Here is a 21,746-nt window from a genome sequence, read left to right on the forward strand (position 1 = left end):
TTGTTTCTATACTGGCTTCCTGCGTGGCTTGGAGAAATAGTTGTTCTTGAGCAACTGAAAGGGTGCCAGCAGCTATGTACAATAGCAATGGCTGCATTAAGGAGAAATAAAAATCTTTAGCTCTTTGTACAGTGAATAATTTTGGAAGTTGATTGTCAGTGGTGTTATTCTCCTTCCTCTCTGTTGGTTCATGTTGGGCAGGCTTCCAGAGTGGCTCTCATTGAGACCCCAGAATATTTTAAGGTTTTATTCATTTTGGAGATGTAGACAGAGATCATTGTATACATGCATATGTCTTATAGGATTCCTGCCTTTTCAGTGAAAACATTTGCTAACAGTACATTTAATATGCTGCTTTTCAAGTGCAGAAATGCAGAGCAAGATATTAAAAATATGGAAATAATTGGAATAGAATAGAACAGTTCCACTTGGAAGGGACCTGTAACAACAGGTCCAGCTGCCTGAACCCTTCAGGATTCAGAAGAAGTTAGAGGATGTTATTAAGTGCACCTTGGCCACTTCACATAGGTCATTCCTTATACATGGGACATGCTTTGGGTTTTAAATACCTCACACTTGAAAATACTGACTCAATTTAAAGACTGCAGTCAGAGTTTTCTTGCACAACCCTTTATCTCTATGATAATTAAGGTAGCAAATATCACAGTGTTCAGAAATTAGATTAGTTTGAATAATTGACCGAATTTGTACTTTCGCAATTCGCCAATGTTTGTAATTTCATGGTTGTTTTTTTTTTACAAACTTTATAGGAATTGGAATATTTGCTGGAAAAACATAGTGTGCTAGAAATGGATTTCTTGAAGGAAAAAAAAGAAAAAGCGCTTCCACATCAAGATCGTTACAAGACACTCCAGGTAATTTCTTTCTTGTTCTATCTTTGTTTTTCAGGAGGGTTTGGTGTAGAGTGTATTTATGTCCAACAGGTATTCTTTTGAGCATCTATGGGCCTGCTCCAAAGCCTTTGAATTTAAAGAATTTCTAAGATTTTTAGATCAGAGCCTGATTTTTGACGTCATCAGGAATGTAAGTTTAATATCCCACTTGCCTAACTACATTTTTGTAACTCAGATCACTCTTCCTTGTTAGGATCTGTTTCAAAAAACAGATGAAAAGAAAACCACTTAGCACAGTAGTTGTGTTTTAACAGCATGACTTAGTGTGTTCTAGAGTGCTGTGGACAGTTACTTGTGCTGTCTTACCTAACATCAATATGGAATAATTCATAGTGCATAATAAAAATCTGTAAAGTGTAACTAGATGATAGACAGTGGAATTAGAATTGCTTCCATTGTAAAAGTTAACATCATTCATTAAATAAATGTGTAAAGTTTCACATCCCAGAGACAATTTTCATTGAAGTTTTCGGTCATCTTCTAGTGTTAGAGCACAGCAAACTGTATTTCAGCATTTCAGAAATTTGTGTCTGTAACTCAGCTTCACTTAATTTTTTTGCTGCTGTGGATGATCTTTAATAGCTATTGTATTGTTTCCCATTTGTGCTTAATGGTTGCTGTAATAATTTGTTTTGAATTCCTGACAGCAGTACATTCTAGAATTTACAGTAATACAATTATCTAATACTGCTTTTTCGTTTTTGTGTGTAACACTTTACTCAGTGAAATAAATGTTTGCTTAACCATGATATACAAGGAAGTTTAACTTAAAACCCTCCTGATTTATGGAGTCCCATAGTGATTAAAATTATTGGTTGTCCTAAACAATAGAATGGGTGGATTTTATGTTGTTAATACTTTCACAGTGTTCTTCAAGCAGAAGCATTTGAATAGTGGAAATGCTACTGAGGTTTGCAAGTACCAGTCTGTATCAAAGCTCTTTGATTCAGGTACTTCAGTTTTCAAAAATGACAATAAAAGGGTCATAACCTTTAACTTACTTTGTAGAAATGCTCATGTGCTTCCTCTTGTTGTCTTCTGGGTACAGCCAGAATCCAACCAGAGAGGGAAAGTAATCCATGCTTCTAAGAGCTGCCTGTTAAAATTAACTTTCATGAGACTTGAATTGTGGATGCCTTTTGTTACTACAGCTTTTAGTTTCTTTTGTCTTTCTCCTCTGGCTCCTGCAACATGAGGGTCACCACCTGTGGCCACACACTGAGCAGACCTGGCAGCTCCCGAGGACAGATGTCTGTCCCACTGGCTCTGCCTTTTCCAGTAGAAACAGCTGGTTATTAGTGCTGTTGACCTGCAAAGCTTTAAAGCAGACTGCATTGGTGACTCTGGCACAGCTTTGGGAACTCCTCAGGATAAGGTTTCCAATGGAACCGATGCCGGCTTCCAAAGCTGTAGGTGTGCGTTGACTTAATTCCTTTAAAATGAAATTGCTGTGTTAATGTTTGAGTAAAATGTATAAAACCAATGCCTCAGGAGACTTTTCTAACTGCTTGTTACATGAACATGCATTGTTTCATGCACCTTTATATTTACTAATTAACTGACTTCTGGCACTTGTGACAGGGAGTTCTCAGAAGCTGCTCTAGATATAACAAATCCAGTCACTTAATCAGATTTTTAGCAAGGTGAAGACCATTTTCTTTTCTGGAGAAGTTACTGTGCTTAGTTCTGAGAGAAGATTTCATAAATCTTTGTCAACTAAGTCAGTAATCTATTTTTTTTTTTATATCATTTCCTATTGATTTCTGCCTCATTTAAGGGTGACAGGTATGTTACCACAGTTTTGTTCTCACAAAATTGCATCAATAAAATATGCATTAGGTTTTTTGATACAGAAAAAAATACTTTGAAAGGCAAAGTAGGAACATAAAGATGTTTTCTCTGAGTTGGGGCTAATGAAGGAAGTCATGTTCTCGACTAGTCATAAACTTTCTTCATCATGAGTGTGAAAAAAGCCTTAAACTGAATTTGGTAGTTCTGAAAATTGAATAATTGAAGGTAGTGATAATCACAATTCCTCAGCATGGGAGGCAGGGTTCCAAATCTTTGTTACAGTGTTAATATTTAACCAGTGGATGACAACAGTGTTGCCACATTTATACTTGTGTAAAACCAAAAGGTAAAAGATTCTCTGTTTCATCTAAATAAAATCAGCTTTAAAAAAAATCAAGATTGAACAGACTGTGTAGTATTTTTGCATTCTTAACATTGTTTCCATATGTAACTGCAACAACCAGAGACAGTAAAGGGGCAGCAGTGGGTTCATAAACAGAATAAACAAATTGCTATTAACTAGTATTATAGAGTTGTTTGGATATTTAATGCAATGGTCTCTTTGAGATCATGAATTCATATAAGCTTATAAAATTAGAGTTATGATTCCCACATTCCTGCTTCGGTGTTTGTAGTATTTAAGAGACAGAATAATATAGTGTATTTCTAACTTCTTTACTTGCAAATTGGAGCTGAATTAAAATTGCTGTGGGAAGTGTAACTTGAGGGGGTTTGACTTGTGTGCAGTGTTGCAGCCATAAAGTTGCAGTCTTAGCCTTATAATTCCTTGTTTATTTTTGACAGAAGAGAAACAGGTGCAAATGTGTCTGATTTTTATATTTTCTTGGTTGACATGTCAGTCTTGTATTTTTCCCTTTTTTGATCACATCTATTCATCTCAATTAACACTTCAGCTCTTCCTTAGGTGTGAGTTGCTACATATTTTAAAGTCATTTGGGGCTAGTAGGTCATACAAGGTTTTGATGATAATGCAGATTTAGTGATCACTTTAATCCTGGAAATCTAAAATTTGGTGGTAGCCACATTAAAGTATGTTGTTGAAAAAAGCAAAGGCTGCATTTTAAAACTACCAAACTCCAATTTTTAATACAGTCAGAACCATCAATAGCAAAATGAGCTTTCCTGTTTAGTAGGTGATGTTCTCTCATTTGCAAATCAGTGAGGGAGCACTTAATATGAGAAGAGAAAATAATGCCTGGTTTCAGCTGCTCTGAGCAGGAACTTAATTCTTTGGACAGATTGCTTAGCTGATAAGGCTCCTGATGTTTGGTCTATCTACAGACAACTGGTTTTGATGATTCACTAAGAACTGGATCATACTTTTCTGTGCTATTTCTTTGATTTACCACAGTCACATTTGAAGAAATGCTGCATTGCCGCTGGAAAATTCTAGTTGCGGTTATACACATTTTTTCCCATCATCATCTCTTTCTGGAAGTTAAGCAGGCTGTTTTAGTAAAGATCAATATAGTTGCTGTGGTGTGACCCTTCTTTTTGAAATAAACTCCTTTTTTATCTTTTGACAACTGACTTGTGTTCTTCCAACTTAATAAATCTGTAGTTGCTTTGAAAACACCAACAATTTTTTCTTTTGGAAACCATTTTTTTTGGTTTCACCTTTCTTTAGGGAACATCTTAAAAAAATTTATTGAAAGAGGGACTTTAATATGCTTATTTTATTTAGCAGTATTACTGTTTTTGCGAAGAATCATGATTGGAAATGAATTGGTTAGTAGTGTGACTTCACTTTAAATAACATTTTTGTGTGTAAAAAAGCAGGTCAGATAGGCTCCTTGTTTGAATGGTGTTTAGAAAGGCAGGAGAGGAAGATTATCCTGAATAAAACGTTGACAGAACAGTACAGAATGATCCAAAGGAAGTTCACTTGGTCCTGCAGTAACACCTAGCTGGGATTAAAGGTAACAATAACCTAAGTACAATCATTGCTGGTGTTAGATGTTTCATTTATTTCTTTCTGTAGCTGTTGATATTTTGGGGAATTTTTCATTTGAGTACCTGTACAAATGTCACATTTAAATTATACAGCTTCAGATTATGAGGAAAAGGTTTTAAATGCAGTCATATGAAGATAGGAAAAAAAACCTGACATTTTGGGCTACTTTGTTCCCTCTTAACTCTCAGGGATGACTTTATTTTGATTCTGATTAATATTACCTAGTTTTTTGGAGGTTTTTATATATTAGACCCATATATCACACAAATTCATGTAAACCAGGATGCATATTTGGTTGTGTATGTCTCCTTGTTTTTGAAGATAGTGCTTCCACTTCCTTTTTATGTCAGTTTAGTGATGTTCATCCACGCAGGCCTCCTGCTGCCTGTGCTCGATTTCCTGCTGGTCCCTATGGACCGTTCTTGAGTTTGGAGTAGATAATCCTTGAGTAAGGACCAGCTCTTTTGGAGTCTTCTCTTTAGGGTTGTGTCCCATGTCCCTGGCAGATCCCAAAGAGGCCAAAGCCATCTTCCCTGAAGTCCAACGTTGTGATCCTTGTTTTTGCCCCTCTCCTGAACTCACCATCTCATGGTCACTGCAGTCAGGGCAGATCTCCACATCCCCAAAGAGTCCTTCTATGTTTCTAAGGCTCAGGTCCTACAGGGTGCCTCATGGATTGTTCCTCAGCTGCCTGTGTTACAGGGGTTGTTATCCGTGTGCCCCAGGAATCTCCTGGATTGCTGCATTGTCCCGCCGGCAAATTCTGGGCGTGGTAACGTTCCTCATGAGGAATCACATGAGTACCTGTGAATTGAGACTCCCTCTTGTTGTTTGGAGGCGGTCTCACCTGCCTCATCCCACTGGAGACTATCTGGTGCAGAAATTCCCACTTGGCTGGCCTGCCTGCTAATCCTGACCCTCAAATCCTTCACTGATCCACTACCCCAAAACAGAGCTCCACACATTCCAACTCCTCCCTCACACACGAGGTGACATCCTATCATCACCTTCCTGGTCTCTCCTTCCAGGAGAGTGCATTTATGATTGTGGAAAAGGTGTTCTGCAGGAGGTTGGAAACAGGTCTTGGAGGTAGGTGGTTTTTATGGCTGGAGTACTAGAAAATGTATGTTTTCTTACAAAACTAATATATGACTTACATCCTGTTAAACACCATCTTCTAAGAAAATATTTAGGTTGGTTTTAGGTGCAGACATAGAGGAGACAGAATGTTAATAACAAAAAAATAGGTGTGAAAAAAAAGTTTATGTACTGTACCTGCAAACAAATTTATAAATGAGATTCCAGGAAATTTCACGGGTCACAGCAGGGTTTAAAATTGTGGAACACGGAAAAAAAGGGGAATTTCAGAAAAGACACTTTAACAGATAGCAGTGCATCTTTTTGCTGAACTGCTAAAGGTATTTATGGGTATGGCAACAATCCCTTGCCCACCTCTTTTTCAAGTGAGTGCCAGATACCTCACGTTTATTTATTCACCTTTAATTTTTTTTAATGTTACTCTCTGTACTCTTCTTTCAGACACTCATTTTTATTCAAAGTTTTTATTTATTAATAATTTCAGAGCTGTTTACATTTTGGCCAGTTTCCCCCTCTCCCCCCAGTTTTGATGTCTTCTTTCCTCTAAATTATTTTTCCATCCACGAGGAAAAATAACTTTTTGTTTCTATTATGAAAAGATTCTGCTCTTTTGCCTTATGTTTTTCTTTTAAACTTCGATTTTTCTTAATTGTTTTGTTGTCTTGTTTCAGAATTATTAATTGGAGGACTGGATGTAAGACTAAGCATTCTAATTTTGTTTTTAAAATATACTTCTCTTATGCTGTTGTGCTGTTGTTTAACAGCTTTGGGATGCCTGACTTGCCTTATAATCTGATATTCAGTTACAGTCACAGGGCATGCCAAGCATTTATTTTTTTTACACTTGTGTGCCTCCTTTGGCTCCCTGATTATAAAAGTATTCAAATAACTTTTAAATAACTTTCATTATCTTAGTGTGCAGGTAGGTATTAGCAAAAAAGGTTTTTTTTAATCGAGTTTTGTGTCTTCTCTTCTTTGCGCGTGTCCTGATCTGTTTTATGCCAGTGCATCCTGGACTTATTTGAGTGCATTCACTGATTTATGTTCAGTGTGTCACAAGTCTGTGACAGCTACTGCACATCCTCATTGGCACATTCACAGCAAGTGTGTTCAGAGGGATTAATCTTTTTCTTTTTTTCCTACTTCACATGGAAATTCTACTTAAGAAGATTGTGAAATGCCCAGATATATTTAGCACTGATCAGTTGGAGTTCTTTACCATCAAGCTTGTCTCATCACGGTTTTCACATCAAGGTTTTTCTAGCTTTTGTAGCAGTAGTATTTTGGTGGATTTTTGAGGGCATAATGAAAATGTGCAAAATGTCTCTAATAAGAAACCTTTGTAGAAAGGAACTTAGATTACTGTATTGCTAAGACAGTACTTAAGGCCAGTTATCTGTTATATAAATAAAATTTAATAGAGATTGAAAAAGTAAATTTAAAGGTGTAGCAGGTTAATGAGCAGTAAAATTTTCAGCAATCTGCAGCCATTCATAGTTTATTAATGAACTGTGAACCAGATGAGATGATTTAACAGTGAAAGGGAGATGTTGCAATGCTTGCAGGACAGTTATCTGTTACTTGGCGTGCACCCCCTTAAAAAATGTGGGGAACGGTGCCAAAGCATCTCCATGTCTCTGGGTCCACTCCAGCCCTGTTTGTGTTCAGAGTAAAGCATCTGAGACCGGGTAATTATTGTGAGTACTTGAGCATTACTCACCACCAAAATAGTAACTCTTAGCCAATATTAGCCACAATTAGTCAATACTTTTAAGAGAATTTGTATTTCCTGTTTATACACTTGGAGGCATAAGATGGACAGCAAATATCAGGATGATGTTTTGAGGAGAAAATTGAAGGATTGTAATTTCATTGCCCTTTAGCTGTTAAAGCGTATTATTTGGTTTATAATTCATTAATAAACTATGAATGACTGCAGAATGCAACTTAATACATTACTGAAACTTTTATTGCTTGATTAACCTGCTATACCTTTAAGTTTACTTTTTCAATCTGTATTAAATTTTATTTGTATATAGTATACACTTGGTGTTGAAACACGGTTTACTTGTGTTTCTAAACCCAGGTGAAATGTATAATTTGCCAAGTATTAAGCAAATTTATTTGTATAAATGTATTCCAATCTAACTAATTCACCCACTGGAAGTTATTACATAGCCAAGAAACTCTTGTGATTTACATATCAAAGTTGAATTTATTCATCCCTTCTCAGTTACCTTGGAAACTTCCTTATTAGTTATGCCTTTACTTTTTTACTTGAGTAAACTGCCAAAATGTTAATATACAGGCAAAGTGTCAGCAAATAACTAATATTTTAAACTACTGCAAAGGTGTGTAGCAGGTCACTTCTATATAACTCCTGATATTGAGAAAGCAGTTCCAGAGATAAAGTATTGGTTACTTGACTGTTGCTGCTCTTAAATAAATAAATAACATTTTGCTGCTGAGACTTGTATAAGGTTTTTTCCTCATTAAAGGCTTAAAAGGTCCAGAACAGCATGTGACATTTAGAATAATCATGTACTTAAACTACTGAGAACTTTTTTACTATTCTTGGCAGAAGTTTTATCACTGAAAGAAAGCTGATACTAATGAAAACTAGAATATCTGTTCTTAAACCTGGAGGATATTGAGATAAAACAGATTTTCTCAATTCCTTAAAAATAAACCTATTACTTGAATGTGTTGATAAACACATACGGTGTTTTGGGTTTGGATATGCTTTACAAATTAAAGCATCTCAGGCAAATCATTGCTTGGGATGATCAACATTAATTTCCAGAAGTGAGTACCATAATGAAAAAATGAAATTATGAAAATGAAGGTCTAAATAATGCTTAGAAAATAATCTAAGGCATTGCAATAAAGGACTGAGAGAAATTCTGAATTTCTTAAGTTATTGTAATTTTTTAAATATATTTTAAGAATAATTTCAGCCAGTAAGCCTGTGCTTAATGTACTTCCTGTTTATGTAGGGAGAACAGTCCGTGTTTCTGTGCTAGGTTTTCAAAGGGCTGGGTTTGTAGTCTGGCTTTTGAGATAAGTAAGAAGTGAGAGTGTCATTGGAAAGCAGGTTTCCATTGACCTGCTAGGCAGAGAATTTGTAGTAAGTCTTGGTAACTTCAGGGAAGCTCTGAAGGAAAACACAGTTTGAGCTCCTAAGAAACAAAGAATGGAGAATGTTCTGAACCTCCCTTATATTCAAAATTTATAGCTGGAAAGGTACTTCTAATGCTTGAAGAGTCTTCTTGTTTGTGATAAGCAGAAAAGGAGATCCATTTCCGTCTTTCTGAGCTAAAACCTAGTTCCAGACAGTGTGTGACGCCTGCTTTTGTGAAAGCACTTTGTGAAATACTTTTGTGAAATACTTTGTTTAAAAGAGTAAAAAAACCACCAAAAAATAAAATAAATAAATAAATAAAAGCCTGAGAAAAGGTCAGTGGAGAGAACAGTTCCAGGGTTTCATGTGGAGTTTGATTACATCTCTGCCCCTTGGGAGTTCCGTTACCTGCACAGAATCCCCAGTGGGAAAACAGCTGCGTTCAGCTGGGCTGGTGGGGAGTTCCCTGAGTCCCTGGGACTTGGACTCACTGCTTATGAAGACACATTGCAAGTCTGTGTCACTTTAACACATTCAATGGGGGTGTTTTAAGATAGATTAAGCAGGTCTTAGATATCCTATGCTGTTATTTACTATAAATGTGGTGACAGTTGTCAACTGAGGAAAATTATTCAGGGCTTTATGGAATTTAGGCAAAAATGCAGTGGACATCTCCCATGCAGGAAGAAAGGGGATATTGTAGCTAACGAAGACCACAAGAATAGTGTGATGATATCTCATATTTCACATAATATTTTCGTTAGAGAGTTTCATATGAATGTGGGTCTAGTGGCACTCTCCCTCCTGCTTACATCAAGTTTGTCTGTCTTAACTGTCACATTCTTTTGAGAAATTATTATTTGTTAAATAAAAATAGCAGCTCTTCGAGGCATGTTGCAACTCCTGTGACAGTACTTCATCAACTTTCAACACAGTCCCATTCTGTCACCACCAATTAAATTATCTTATCTTGTACCAATCACTGCCACAGCTGATGAATCGTCCATTGCACAGCAGAAACCCAATAGTATTTTTTAAGGAAGAATAACATTCATTTTTTTTGATATGTTGTATTTTTAACTGGTGCTGCACTACTTTACATTTTTTAATGTGGCCTCCAGTCCTTTAAATACCTTTACATATGCTTAATAAATCTGCATATATCCAGTTGAGAGGGCTATATTCCAGCAGGATTTGCTTTCCCTTTTTGAAAACACTTTTAGCCAAGAGCCTTACTGTAAGCTGTGTTTGTGCCCCTCTGAAGAGGGGAGCTGCTCAGAACAAGAACGTGTCTTAATCATGATTTTTCTCATCTGGGTAAGCCAATTTGTGGGAGGTCTGATGTAGTGTAAAATACCAAGAAATTTCAAACCAAGCTAAAACACTGCTCAAGCTTTCTGTCAAATTCAGTCCTAATGCTATGGCCTTTAAAACGTATTTACATTTTAATTTCTCACATACAACAAAGGAAGAGTGAGCTTGTTTTTGTCTCCTTGCCAGCTGGCTTGGAGAAAGGAACCGAGGAACTTTGAAAGGGGTGGTGTTTGTATGGTCTGGGTTTGTAGAGTTAGAGGAAACGATATTTGTGTCCAAATTAGAATCCCTCTGCTTCTCCCTCTCATTCTTTCAGCAACAACAGGGTTCTTACTGGAGGGGAAAGGTTTTTTCTGCTGTGGGATATTTGGTGGGGTTTTTTGGTTTGGGGGTTTTTTTAGGGGGGAAGGGGGAAGATTGCGTTTTTGTTTTTAACTGCAGCATATTGAATAGATTAAAGAGGGAGTTGTGGAATTACTGTTGTTAAAAATAAAAAATTTAAATATGAGAATTGTGGTTTTAACATCCTTGGAGGGAAGGAGAGAGTGAGGGGAAGAAGAAAGTGAGGGGTGTTCTAGAAATGATGAAATGGCAACATGGAATAGATCTGCAGTGAATGAGTGTAAGATACAGTAATGGGAAGGTCAGTCCCTCCCTCAAATTTATGCATCTGTCAGAAAATATTTCTTTCAATTTTGTTTAAGTGTTGATATCATCATGATCAAGAAGTAAATAGAGTGTATAAAAGTGTCAAGAATCTTGAGTTGTGTTACTCTTAGGCTATATTTTGAAAAGCACAGGTATATGTCTATTTTTGTTGTTTTCACTGTAACTTTAGAATTCTGAATATTTATCTGTATGTATGAATCCATTTGCTTTTTGTGGTCAATAGTAATACATTTTAAAATTAGATTAGATGACACAGCTTAACGATCTGTAATTTTTAAAATTTAATAGGTCTGTGTTTTTCAAATCACAGTTTGATTAAAAAAAACCCAAAATACCAAAAACCAGTTTAAACCCAACATAGCTTTTAGTTACCTCTAAGTAACTTAGGGTGGTATCAATCATTGCTGACGCTATCAGAATGTTACATCTGATGTTTTTTGGAAAAAAAAAAAAAAAAAAAGTTGATTTTGACTTCGGTTTGGTGATTTTAATGAGACTGCTTTGCTTTGAGGAAGAGATTAGGCTAAATTTATCATTTTTTTAAAGAGATTGGTTAGATTTTCTGCCTACCCCATGTCCTCAAACTTAACTTTTCTCCTCTGGAGTAACTAGTTTTGCTGTTAGTTCAGTACCATCAGTGTTTCACAGTAAGTGAAATAGAGAAACTAGTAAATGCATGTTATAGTTTTCACATTGGATTGCTCTTTAGATGCCCAGGTTCATATCTAGGCTCCAAAGTATAAGAGGGTTTTGTGGCAGAGGTCTGGGTGTTGTTTGTTTGCTACAAATACTGTAGAACTGGAACTTCATTGATGTCAGGCAATTTGATGGTGTCAGGATTTTGTCATCATCTTTGCTAATCAAGCCCAAGTTCTTAAACACATTCTTGAGAATTAAATACTGTCATCTTGATTTGTCCATCTTATGTGTTGCTTGAAAAAGAGCAAAGCAAGACTTTCTTTCTCCTCCCATGTGTGAGTTTAACACTTGTAAGAAGTGGGGGTTTAGTCACCTCAGAGGTGGGAGGTGGTGAAAGAAATAACCCAAAGCAGGCCCTCATGTATCAACCAACGCAACAATTGACTGGATTCTGGGGACCCATGCCAAACGTGCACATACAAATGCACGGTGTCTGGGAAGCAAGCAGGGCCAGACCTTCACCAGCTCAGCACAAAGGAACAGGAGAAAAGAGGTGTCATTTGTAAAAACAAGCAGCTTCAGACCACAGAGCTCAGGAGTGATGAGAGAGTTGGCTGTCGCTATGAGAGAGTTCTGCATCAACTCAGAGACTGAGGGAAGCCGCTGATTATTGGAAAGAGACAAGAAGGAGGATGGATGGAGGGATGGATCCAGGCATGCCAGCCTTTTGGTCTTTGGGAATATCATGATGTAGGTGCTCTTGGCAGCTGTTTCTGGGCACGTGAACAAGGTGATTGGGAACAGCCAACATGGATTTACCAAAAGACAAATTATGCCTGACCAACCTGATTGCCTTCCGTGATGAAGCTCCTAGACTGTGGATGAGAGGAATGCAGTGTACGCTGATTGAATCTGGAGAAGAGGAGGCTTAGAGGAAACCTAATAGCAGATGGCCACTACCTACAAAGTTGTCAAAAAAATAGAGCTAGGCAGGTTCTGTAGAGATATGTAGCAGGAAATGGTGATAGATTAAAACATGGAAAGTTGTAACTTGCTATAAGGAAAAAAGTGTTCTATGATGAAGATAAGCATTGAGATGTCTTAGCCAGAGAGGTTGTGAAATCCCCATCTTCAGAGTTTTTCAAGATCTCACTGAACAAGGATCTGAACAATCTGGTTTGAATTCAGTGTTGATCTTGTTTTCAGCGGGAGGTTAAGCTAGATGACCTCCAGAGGTTCCTTCCAACCTGAATGATTGTGTGATTTTGTGATTTAATACTTTGGTCATAAACTGAGAAAAATAAATAGCCTACTCCCAGTCACTAAAGTTATAACTCCAATCCAGGGGATATTCCCCAGGCTGAATTATTTGGAATATTTTACTCCAATCTGGCCTACCTCATTGCCAATTAAGGGCAGGGTCAGGAATGCCTGAACCAAAAATCTGATTAATGCAGTATTTGAAATGGTAAACTAGTCAAAGTATCAGTTACTGTAAACTTAAATCACTGTTGTATGGAATATAACATTTTTGGTGGTTTTAAATATATCTGCCATGTTAAAATAGGAGCTTGTACTATGAAACCTATCCATGTTCAGTGTGAGGTTTCACAGGAAGCAAAATAGAGTCATTCAGAATGTGGAGCTGCATTACTAGCTCCCTAAGAGACACTAGAAGTGAGAAGGACTTCTTATAAAATCTGTCTATCTGTGATTTGGGTACCTCTTTCTGGACTGTGGGAGATGCTTCCTTCCAGCTCGAATTTTTCTGAGGTTAGGCAAAAATCCCTTTCTTGCAGAATCCATAGCAGTATCTTAAAATAAGCGAGCAGTAGTTATTTCTCCTGTTTCCTTTATATAGTTGTTTTCTCTGGAAAAGGTGTAACTTCTATCTCTTTGGATTTTTTTTTTTTTCCCTTCATGCTTAGACTATTTACGACTTTTTAAGGAAGTAAAACAACCAACAAGTTAATCTTCAAGTTTACAGCCTGGTAGCAGTTCTCTGATGCAGGAAAATGGGAGTTCAGTTGCAGATGATGTCTGTGTTCTGCTTTGGGCAAGATGGTCTAACTGACGAGTGTTTGATTTTATTTCATATTCCTCTTTTCTCTGGAACAACAAGGTCAAGAGAAGCTTTTCATGCAGATCTTCAGCTAAGAAAGTCTTTAAAAGGCTGTGTTGTCATCTTCTTCAGTGCCTGTTTTTCTTGGTATTTACTTTATCCCAAGCTCTTTGATTTGATGCTAAATTTCCCAGGCTGCTGCTTATTCTATTTTCTGATCTAAATTCTTGTCAATTTTCTTATGAAACAAATACAGCAACTTGATGCAAAGATGGATACTTGTGTCTCTGGTTGCCCAGTGAGTTTTGTTCAACATGCATATCATCACTTGTCTTCAGGAAACCAACAAACAAAAATGCATTTGTAGCCCAGAATGAGCATGGCAACAATTTGTGTTGAAGATGCTTTGCTTGTACTTTGATGGGAAAATCAGCTGTTGATCAGCTAGGTTTCATATAGTATGTCTGCTTTGGAATGCTGTTAGTCTTCCAAAATGTATTTACAATTCAGAAAAGGAGTTAAGATTGAAAGAAGAGATAAGCATATCACCATGGTTTGCTCCCCGAGTTTTAATTCAAGAGGCAGCCAAAGAAAATAGTTCACATGCTGAAAATGAAAAGGACATTTAAATGTAAAGATGTAACTTTTCTTTCTGTTAATTTTGTGCTGAGTAGGATTGTTTATGTTATAATGAAACTTATTTTCTATATTGCAAAAACAGGGAAGAAGATTAGGTTTCTTATTACATTGGAAAAATTTCAAAGATATGTTAATCTTACAGCTCAACAAAAAATTATTAGAGCATTTGCATACAATGATGCTATGAGTTCTTATTTTATATTTTCTAGAAGTTTGGAAAGTTTTTATTAATGCTTAAGTGAAATTTATTCCTGCATGCTTTTGAAGCTACTTGACTGAGTGTCAAGTTTCTTTGTAGTCGTCTTGGGTTTTTAAACGTCCACGAAAAGACTGAAGGTATCCTCTAGGAATGTGCTGTGAACATCATTATGTGTTACGAATAATACAACTCTATGAAAATTCAATATACATTCCTTCAATTAGTTCTATTTCTAAAGCATATGTTGATTACTTCTCAAAGGTTAACAGAGCTACAGATGGAAATGTTACCAATTTTTGGCACATAAGGTATCTCTAGTTACAGTTTTGTTGATGTAAATTGTGGGTTTGGTTACTTTTTGTTTTGACATATGAAGATTCATATGTTTGAAACTGGTAATAAAAGACTGTATCCAGAATAAATATTAGGAAACAACATATATACTGTAGTGAGCTGTAGACACCGGGTCCTTTGGAAGGGCTCACCTGTGAAAAATATGCAGCGCTGCACTGTTTGCTTTGTAGGATCTCTTTTAGTACTTTCTGTGAAAAAGTTTTGATAAAAACCAAGTAGCCTCAGGAATAATACCTAGTGTATTAGGACTTGGTAAATACAATTACAGAATCAACTAGGTTGGAAAAGACCTTGGAAATTATCAAGTCCAACCTATGACCTAGCACCACCTTATCAATTAAATTGAGTGCCACATCCAGTCTTTCTTCAAACACCTCCAGGGACAGTGACTCCACCAACCTCCCTGGGCAGCCCATTGCAGAACCTGACTGCTCTTTTTGTACCATTCCTTCAGGTCTTTATATGCACTGATAAGACCCCCCCGAGCCTTCTCCAGACTAAACAGTCACAGCTCTCTCAGTCTCTCTTCATGTGAAGGATGGTCCCAACCCATCATTATCTTTGTGTCCCTTTGCTGGTCTCTCTCCAGTATGTCCATCTGTTTTTTTTCGACTGGACTCAGTACTCCAGGAATGGCCCTGATAGTGCTGAGTAGAGGGGTAGGATCACCTCTCGTGACCTGGGGGCACTATTTAGCCTTATGCAGTCTGGGATTGCTGGCCTCATGTTCAAATTCTTGTCCACTGGGACACACTGCCACCTTTTGGGCGTGCCAGTTCAGCCAATTTTCAATCCGCCTCACTTTCAGCTTCTCCTGACCACACTTAGGCAGCTTCTCCAATGAGGATTTTAGAAAAATGTAAAAGGCCACCAGTAACTAAAATATCCATGAGTTACTAATGCTTATTGCAGTAGAAATCCAAAATGTAGCTCCCTACTGTGAAAAAATTCACTCTGTCCCAGGAAAAAACAGCACAATCTCCTTCCCAGGTACTTCCCACTGCCCAACGTGTAGCTCCTTGTGGTTTCTTCTCATTTTTTGAAGACAGGAATGACATTTACTACCTCCAGTTCTCAGACACTTCTCCAGGTCATTGTGATCAGTCCACAGCTATTGAGCAGAGCCTCACAATTACATTGCCAGCTCCCTCAGCACTTGTGGGTTCCTGTCAGGCATCACGGACTTAATTGTGTCCAGCTTGCGTAAGTATTTCCTAACATGATCCTCTTTCCCTAAGCCATCCTTTTTCCAGACCCTTGCAGTGTGGAGGTCAGTCTCCTATCTATAGAAAGAAGGAAAACTCTCCTAGTATAGTTTTTTCATATATATCTATATATATATCATGAAGTGTACTACAGTAAAGAACTTCATAAATGCTGATACATTTTTAAATACATGTGCTATATAAAGTTGTGTTGGGCGCTACAATTGGCTTCAGTATCAGTAGCCATTGATGACAGCTGGCAACCCTTTCCATATTTTGTTCTTCATGGACCGTGGTGGAATTTAATTTGATCTGAAGACTGATGCTTTTGAGATAAGAGACATGAAAATATCCTAATGAAGCTCAGAATTCCTTTCATGCTTACTATGTTGTTTAATGGAAGTGTTCTCTTCTCAGCTTCCCTGGAATTGTTCTCCTGTTCGCTCCTTCTTCCTTGCTTCCTCTTGCTATCATGTCCCACCCTTTAGATCATGTGGGGAAGTAGGAAAGCATCCAGGACATAAGTTGCCCTGGCACATTTGTAGCTTTATCCCAAAGAAGTAAATGTCTGTGTAATATTTTAAAAATTTCAAGGCAACCAGAGAAGGCTTTCTGAGCCATTTGTAGGTGCTATTTACATACTAACAACATGTTAGCTTCAGCACTTCTTTTTATTGTTTAATGTCCTCTTCAGTGGAGAGTCTCTGTATGCAGAGACTTTTCCCTGTAGGGAAAAAAAGAGCAGATACAAATTATAATTGTTCTTCACAAAATATTAATGTCTTAATGTGACAGGGTAGAGATCCCTGTTATACACTGCAAATGCTCGGAGAGTGGTATGGGAACTGTAGTTATGTTTCGGTTTGGAGCATGTTCAGGCTCTTCCCTATTATTTCCTTTGCATAGTTTTTCACATTTAATCAGTCATAATACTCCCAGCAGGCTGGTCTGTTCACACTCACTCAACTCTGGCTCAACTCGGTTCTAACTCAGCAGGAAATGTCCTCACCACCACGATGTTAGGCAGTTGCTTGTGAAAGTTTGTTTGCTACCTCACTTCATTATTCACCTTCCATTGTTATGCTCCAGGTACAAATGATATTTACTTGTATGAAATAAATCACAGTGTCTCCTTGGTTCCTGTGGTGAGCTTAAGGCTGTGTGTAATGTGGGGGTTTTGGTTATCTTGGGAAATCTGAAATCTTTCTCTCCTCCCTATATTTGTCCTTATCTTTAGGTTCATAGCTGTATCTTTCACTAGGATGTTGATGATAGGACTATAGTGAAAATGTTTGCCTTGTTAGAGACCTGGAGATGCTCCTGTGTCTTAGTTCTGTAGAGCTCACATTCTTATTTCACATGAACAGAAATAGTGACCGATCTGTATTTTATACACAATAGCACACTCTAGTGTGTATATTAATTAGCCATTATGGACTGGTTCTCATCATATTTACCTCAATTTCTCATTGATTTAGTTCTGTTGCATTGAGTATCACTATTTTTTCTCTGTGCTTGGGTGAATTGAAGGAAATATGTATGTCTTCAAATAAGAACTTAAGTGCTAGATGTTACCTATAATTTTTTTGAATGATGCTCTGAAAGAGAGAAGAGTTGATTTTACAGAGACGAAAATCTCAATGCAATGGAGTCCAGTATGAAGAGTTTTAATGATGTAATTGTGTAAAGCAAAGCTGCATAATTTGAAATTTGTCTTCTGCTTCAGTTACCTGCAGGGAACTATAGTTTCCCTTCTTGCATGAGTACAGAAATGAGGAGGGAAGAGAGTGCATTACTTTCTGGTTCAGACTTGCAGCTGCCTCTGAAGGTACCACAGCCTTACAGAAGATAGGCAGTCAGCAGCAATTCATATAACTGCCTCGAACATTTTCTACAGGAATAAAAGACTCCTAACTGGTGTTACAGGAATGCCTTGGTGTCAATGATTCATCTTGTGTTACCAGTTCACAATTAGGACATGACCTTCAACAAGTCACTGGTTCTGAAAAACTTGAGGAATTTATTGTAAGGGGACAAAGTGCATTTTTTGCTCTGTGTTTTGCTTTGCCTGGTAATGCGAGTGAGAGGCACTGTGCTTTCTACCAGAATGGGATTTCTTACTTCCTCAGTCAAAAGAACTGGGGTTTTTTAACCTGTACAATATCAGAGTTTGAATTATTTGTGATGTCAGTGATACATGGTTGCACCACAGTGGGATTAAACTGATGTACCCACGTTGTGTATTGTTGTCTGATGTAGTAGTTTATTTACACATCAAAATATTTCCATCTTCAGTTCTTCTGCTACTTAGCAGTTGTTTTTGCAGGGTTTCACAAAAGCCCACAGTTTTATTAAAGAAAATCTGAATGTCTCATTGTATTTGGGCCAGGGATACAAGGATTGTGTAGCTGTAGTTTCCCACTTTTTGCTAAGATGACCCTTTCAGGAGAAGAGAATCAAATGACAGAGCAGAAACCTCTAGGTAAATATAGTCACAGACTGATTAATTAATTTTAACGGTGTTACATGTTGTTACACAACAGAATTGAATATGCTTTGTTAGACACTAGGTTTTGCTTATTCCAAACACACAGGTCTTAGGAAACATAGAATTGTATTAATTAAATTCAACTCTTTTTTGACCCCAAAAGCAAAAATTATACAGTGTAAGTTGTGTATGGTTTTGTCCTATGATCACTGCCTGGTAACTTTTGTGATTAATGCATTTCTGCTTTCTGCACAAAGAAAATCCAAAAATGATTTAAATCCACTGTGATTTAAAGCAACTATGTCCTGCCATATGCACTGGTACCAGAACAGACCCTGAAGCAAAGAATAAGGCGGGAGGGGATGTTTTTCATCTTCTTACTAAGTGGTGATTGGAAGAAGTGGTGCTGCTCATTGATAGCGGGAAATGCTGATGAGAATCCAGCAAGGTGTTCACATTGCAGACGTAGCAAACTGTTAGATAAAGGAAAAAATGCCAGAATGTTTCTGTCCAGGTTCCTTTTACATAATAACTGTGCAGAAAATAAAAAGCCAACGATGCAGCTTTGTTTGAAAAATATATTCAGGATTTCTTTTGCAAGAAGACTTTCCTGGGAATCTTTAGAATAAAACAAAAGATAAAAGAGGAGCTACATAATAAGTAGGAGAAAGGTGTGCATTTCTGAGGAAATGGAATCTGATACTACTTCATCTCAACATTCTCATTGGTAGAGGCAGTAAATAATATTCACTAAGAGGGTGATTTGGAAGTCCTGCCATCCACAGGTATACCAAGAAACAAAGAAAGTTCTAAAAACAAAATTTGGAGAACCATTTAGAATCATCTGGGGTCTATAAAGTAAAATTAAGAAATAAAAATAAGTTTAATACTGGGACCTACTTGAATTTAGCATATATATACCTATATATATATATATATATATATGATATCTAAAGGATCAAGCTGTGTACATTTCTTCATGAAAGACACCAAAACTGAGGAGAATAATTGGTATTTATTCTCCTAATTAAAACTGTGTTATGTCGGGTGCTAATGTTGTATATAATCTTTTCCATATTTTTGTACAGGAAAAGCATAAGCAGGAATTAGAAGACATGAGAAAAGCTGGACATGAAGCCTTAACTATTATTGTTGAAGAATTCAAGGTAATTGAGTTGCCAAGCTAACAAAATTTCCAAATGGTGTTATTGTAATAGTGAATAGGATGACTGCCTGCAGTGCACAATTATTAGTACTGCTTGTGCTGATTGCTCGACCTCTCTCACTGTCTTTTCTGTTTTCAATTTAGATTGTTTGGTCTGAAATTTTGCATGACATGTTTTCCCAGCCTGCACTTTGGAAAACTTCAGATAAAGTTGGTTAGCCATTTTCAGTAAGGAAACTTAAAACCAGAAGAAACCCAAAATTCTCAGTCAGTTGTGGTAAACTTTGGGTTGGATTGTTTATCACAAATCCACGTTTTGGACCTCTTCAGTCTCCAGAGCTGCACTTGCAGGAAAGCAGCATCACAGACCAGTTCAGCAGGTTTTTATCGACACTAAGGGAGGGAGTTATGGATGAAATAAAGCTGAATCTGTAGTTCTTCTTCTATGCTGCTTTAGTTCCTGTCTGCTTGTAAGATGAAAGAACTGGATGTTACCATGGAGCATAAATCTGTGTCTTTTGTTCTGTTATGGAAACTATTGAGTAAGAAATGCACAAAGGACAAAAACTGAATCAGGTTAGGAGGAGCAGGTAAAGCTAAGAATTCTAAGTAGGCTTAAAACAGATCTGGCAGGAGGAAAACTGATAATGGGAAATGTAAATGAAGGCTGGTTTTGAAAATGAAAAGGGAAACTTAAGACCTGGTAGGCATCTGCAAACTGGACACAAATCTGACCATGTAGTTAGTGAAGGGGAATTTAAAATTTTAACTGTTTGGTAGCAGTAATTCGTAAACAAAGTATGATCTGGCATGGAGGGCAGGAAGATTTAATGGTGGGCTTGGAAGTGCTGGGTTAGGGGTTGGACTCGATGATTTTAGAGGTCTTTTCCAACCTTAATGATTCTATGATAATACAAAAGCCTTTTAATAATTTTCCTAACAACTGTTAGTAGTGTTCTAGCTAATATTGAAACTGGCTCTCTGTAGAAATATGCCTGTCTCCATCAATATGAATTTTATTAATTTCATCTGAAGGGAGCCTATCCAGAAAAAAGTTTCAAAAGTTTCCATTCCTGAGAAAACTGAAACATGGCCACTGGTGGTGTCCCACTTCTCCATGACCCCCTCATTTCACTTCTGGGGGAGAATTATTGTGCTTCTCTTCCCTTACTTCTTTGAGGACCCCTTTGCCATAGAAGTTCTCAAATGGGAGTGTTCTTTGGAGTGTGTGCCTTTGAATGGGCCACTCAACATCTTCAATAGCAGCATTTTTCATTTCTATTTTGTTCTAGATATGTGTAAAATATCTGGCTGCTCTGTGTGAACTTATATTTTGAAAAAGCTTGTGAGGTTTTGGTAATTGCTGAACTTACATTTCTTTCTTTGTATTTTTGAAAATACAAGCAAATTGTCAAATGCAACAATTTTACAGTATTGAATGAAAGTTTTGAATGTTTTCTAGGTATGATTTTTCACCATTTAAATTTAAGTTTTTCACCATTTAAGTTTGTCTGAGCTAAAGGAGAGCTCTGCACAGGTCCTATTGGCCCTTTAAAGGAATAATTTATTCATGTGTAGTTGGGTAAAGGGATATATTTATGTGTCATAATCATTTTTGAAAGCTGTTTTACCAGTCAGCAGCAGCTGGGTAGATCTGATATGCCATCTGGAAAATAAGATTTATGTTTATCAGTTTCAGTGATTTGGCACAAAAGATTAGGGAGTTAATTGAATCCTGTGTTTCTAAACAGTGTTTATATTTAGTGTATTATTTCTCATAGAATGTTTATATTCAAGTTGCATAAAGTCACTCTTTAATACCAGGGAACCATGATATGAATATACCTCATATAAGCCTTCCTGTTGCCTCATGTGGTTAGTTGAACACTCTGATGAGAAATAATGTCAGATATGCCAACCTCTAAGTAAATTACTGCAATCAACCTTTTCTGCAAACATGAGGTGACTTATTCATCAGGGTAGCAAGAAAAATCAAAAAATATTGCTGGGTTTAAAAAAAGCCTAGCATTTTTTTGGTTGGTTGTTTATACTTTAATACCTTTCTAGTAACCCTTTGCCATGTACTTTAAATAAAAAAGTAACACTGAATCAT

General features: G+C 37.0%; 1 protein-coding gene across 2 annotated transcripts in view; it reads left to right on the top strand.

Annotated features, from left to right (window-relative positions):
* The window catches only part of CCDC91 (coiled-coil domain containing 91), a 117,260-nt gene that overhangs the window by 33,866 nt on the left and 61,648 nt on the right, over window positions 1-21,746 (top strand). For both annotated transcript variants that reach the window (XM_082279567.1, XM_082279566.1), the window contains exons 6-7: window positions 771-875; window positions 19,557-19,634. In XM_082279567.1, the coding sequence (XP_082135693.1) occupies window positions 771-875; window positions 19,557-19,634 (183 nt within the window). The remainder of the gene's footprint in view (window positions 1-770; window positions 876-19,556; window positions 19,635-21,746) is intronic.

Source organism: Coloeus monedula (assembly GCF_965178545.1).
Source record: "Coloeus monedula genome assembly, chromosome: 4".
In the NCBI taxonomy this organism is placed as follows: Eukaryota; Metazoa; Chordata; class Aves; order Passeriformes; family Corvidae; genus Coloeus; species Coloeus monedula.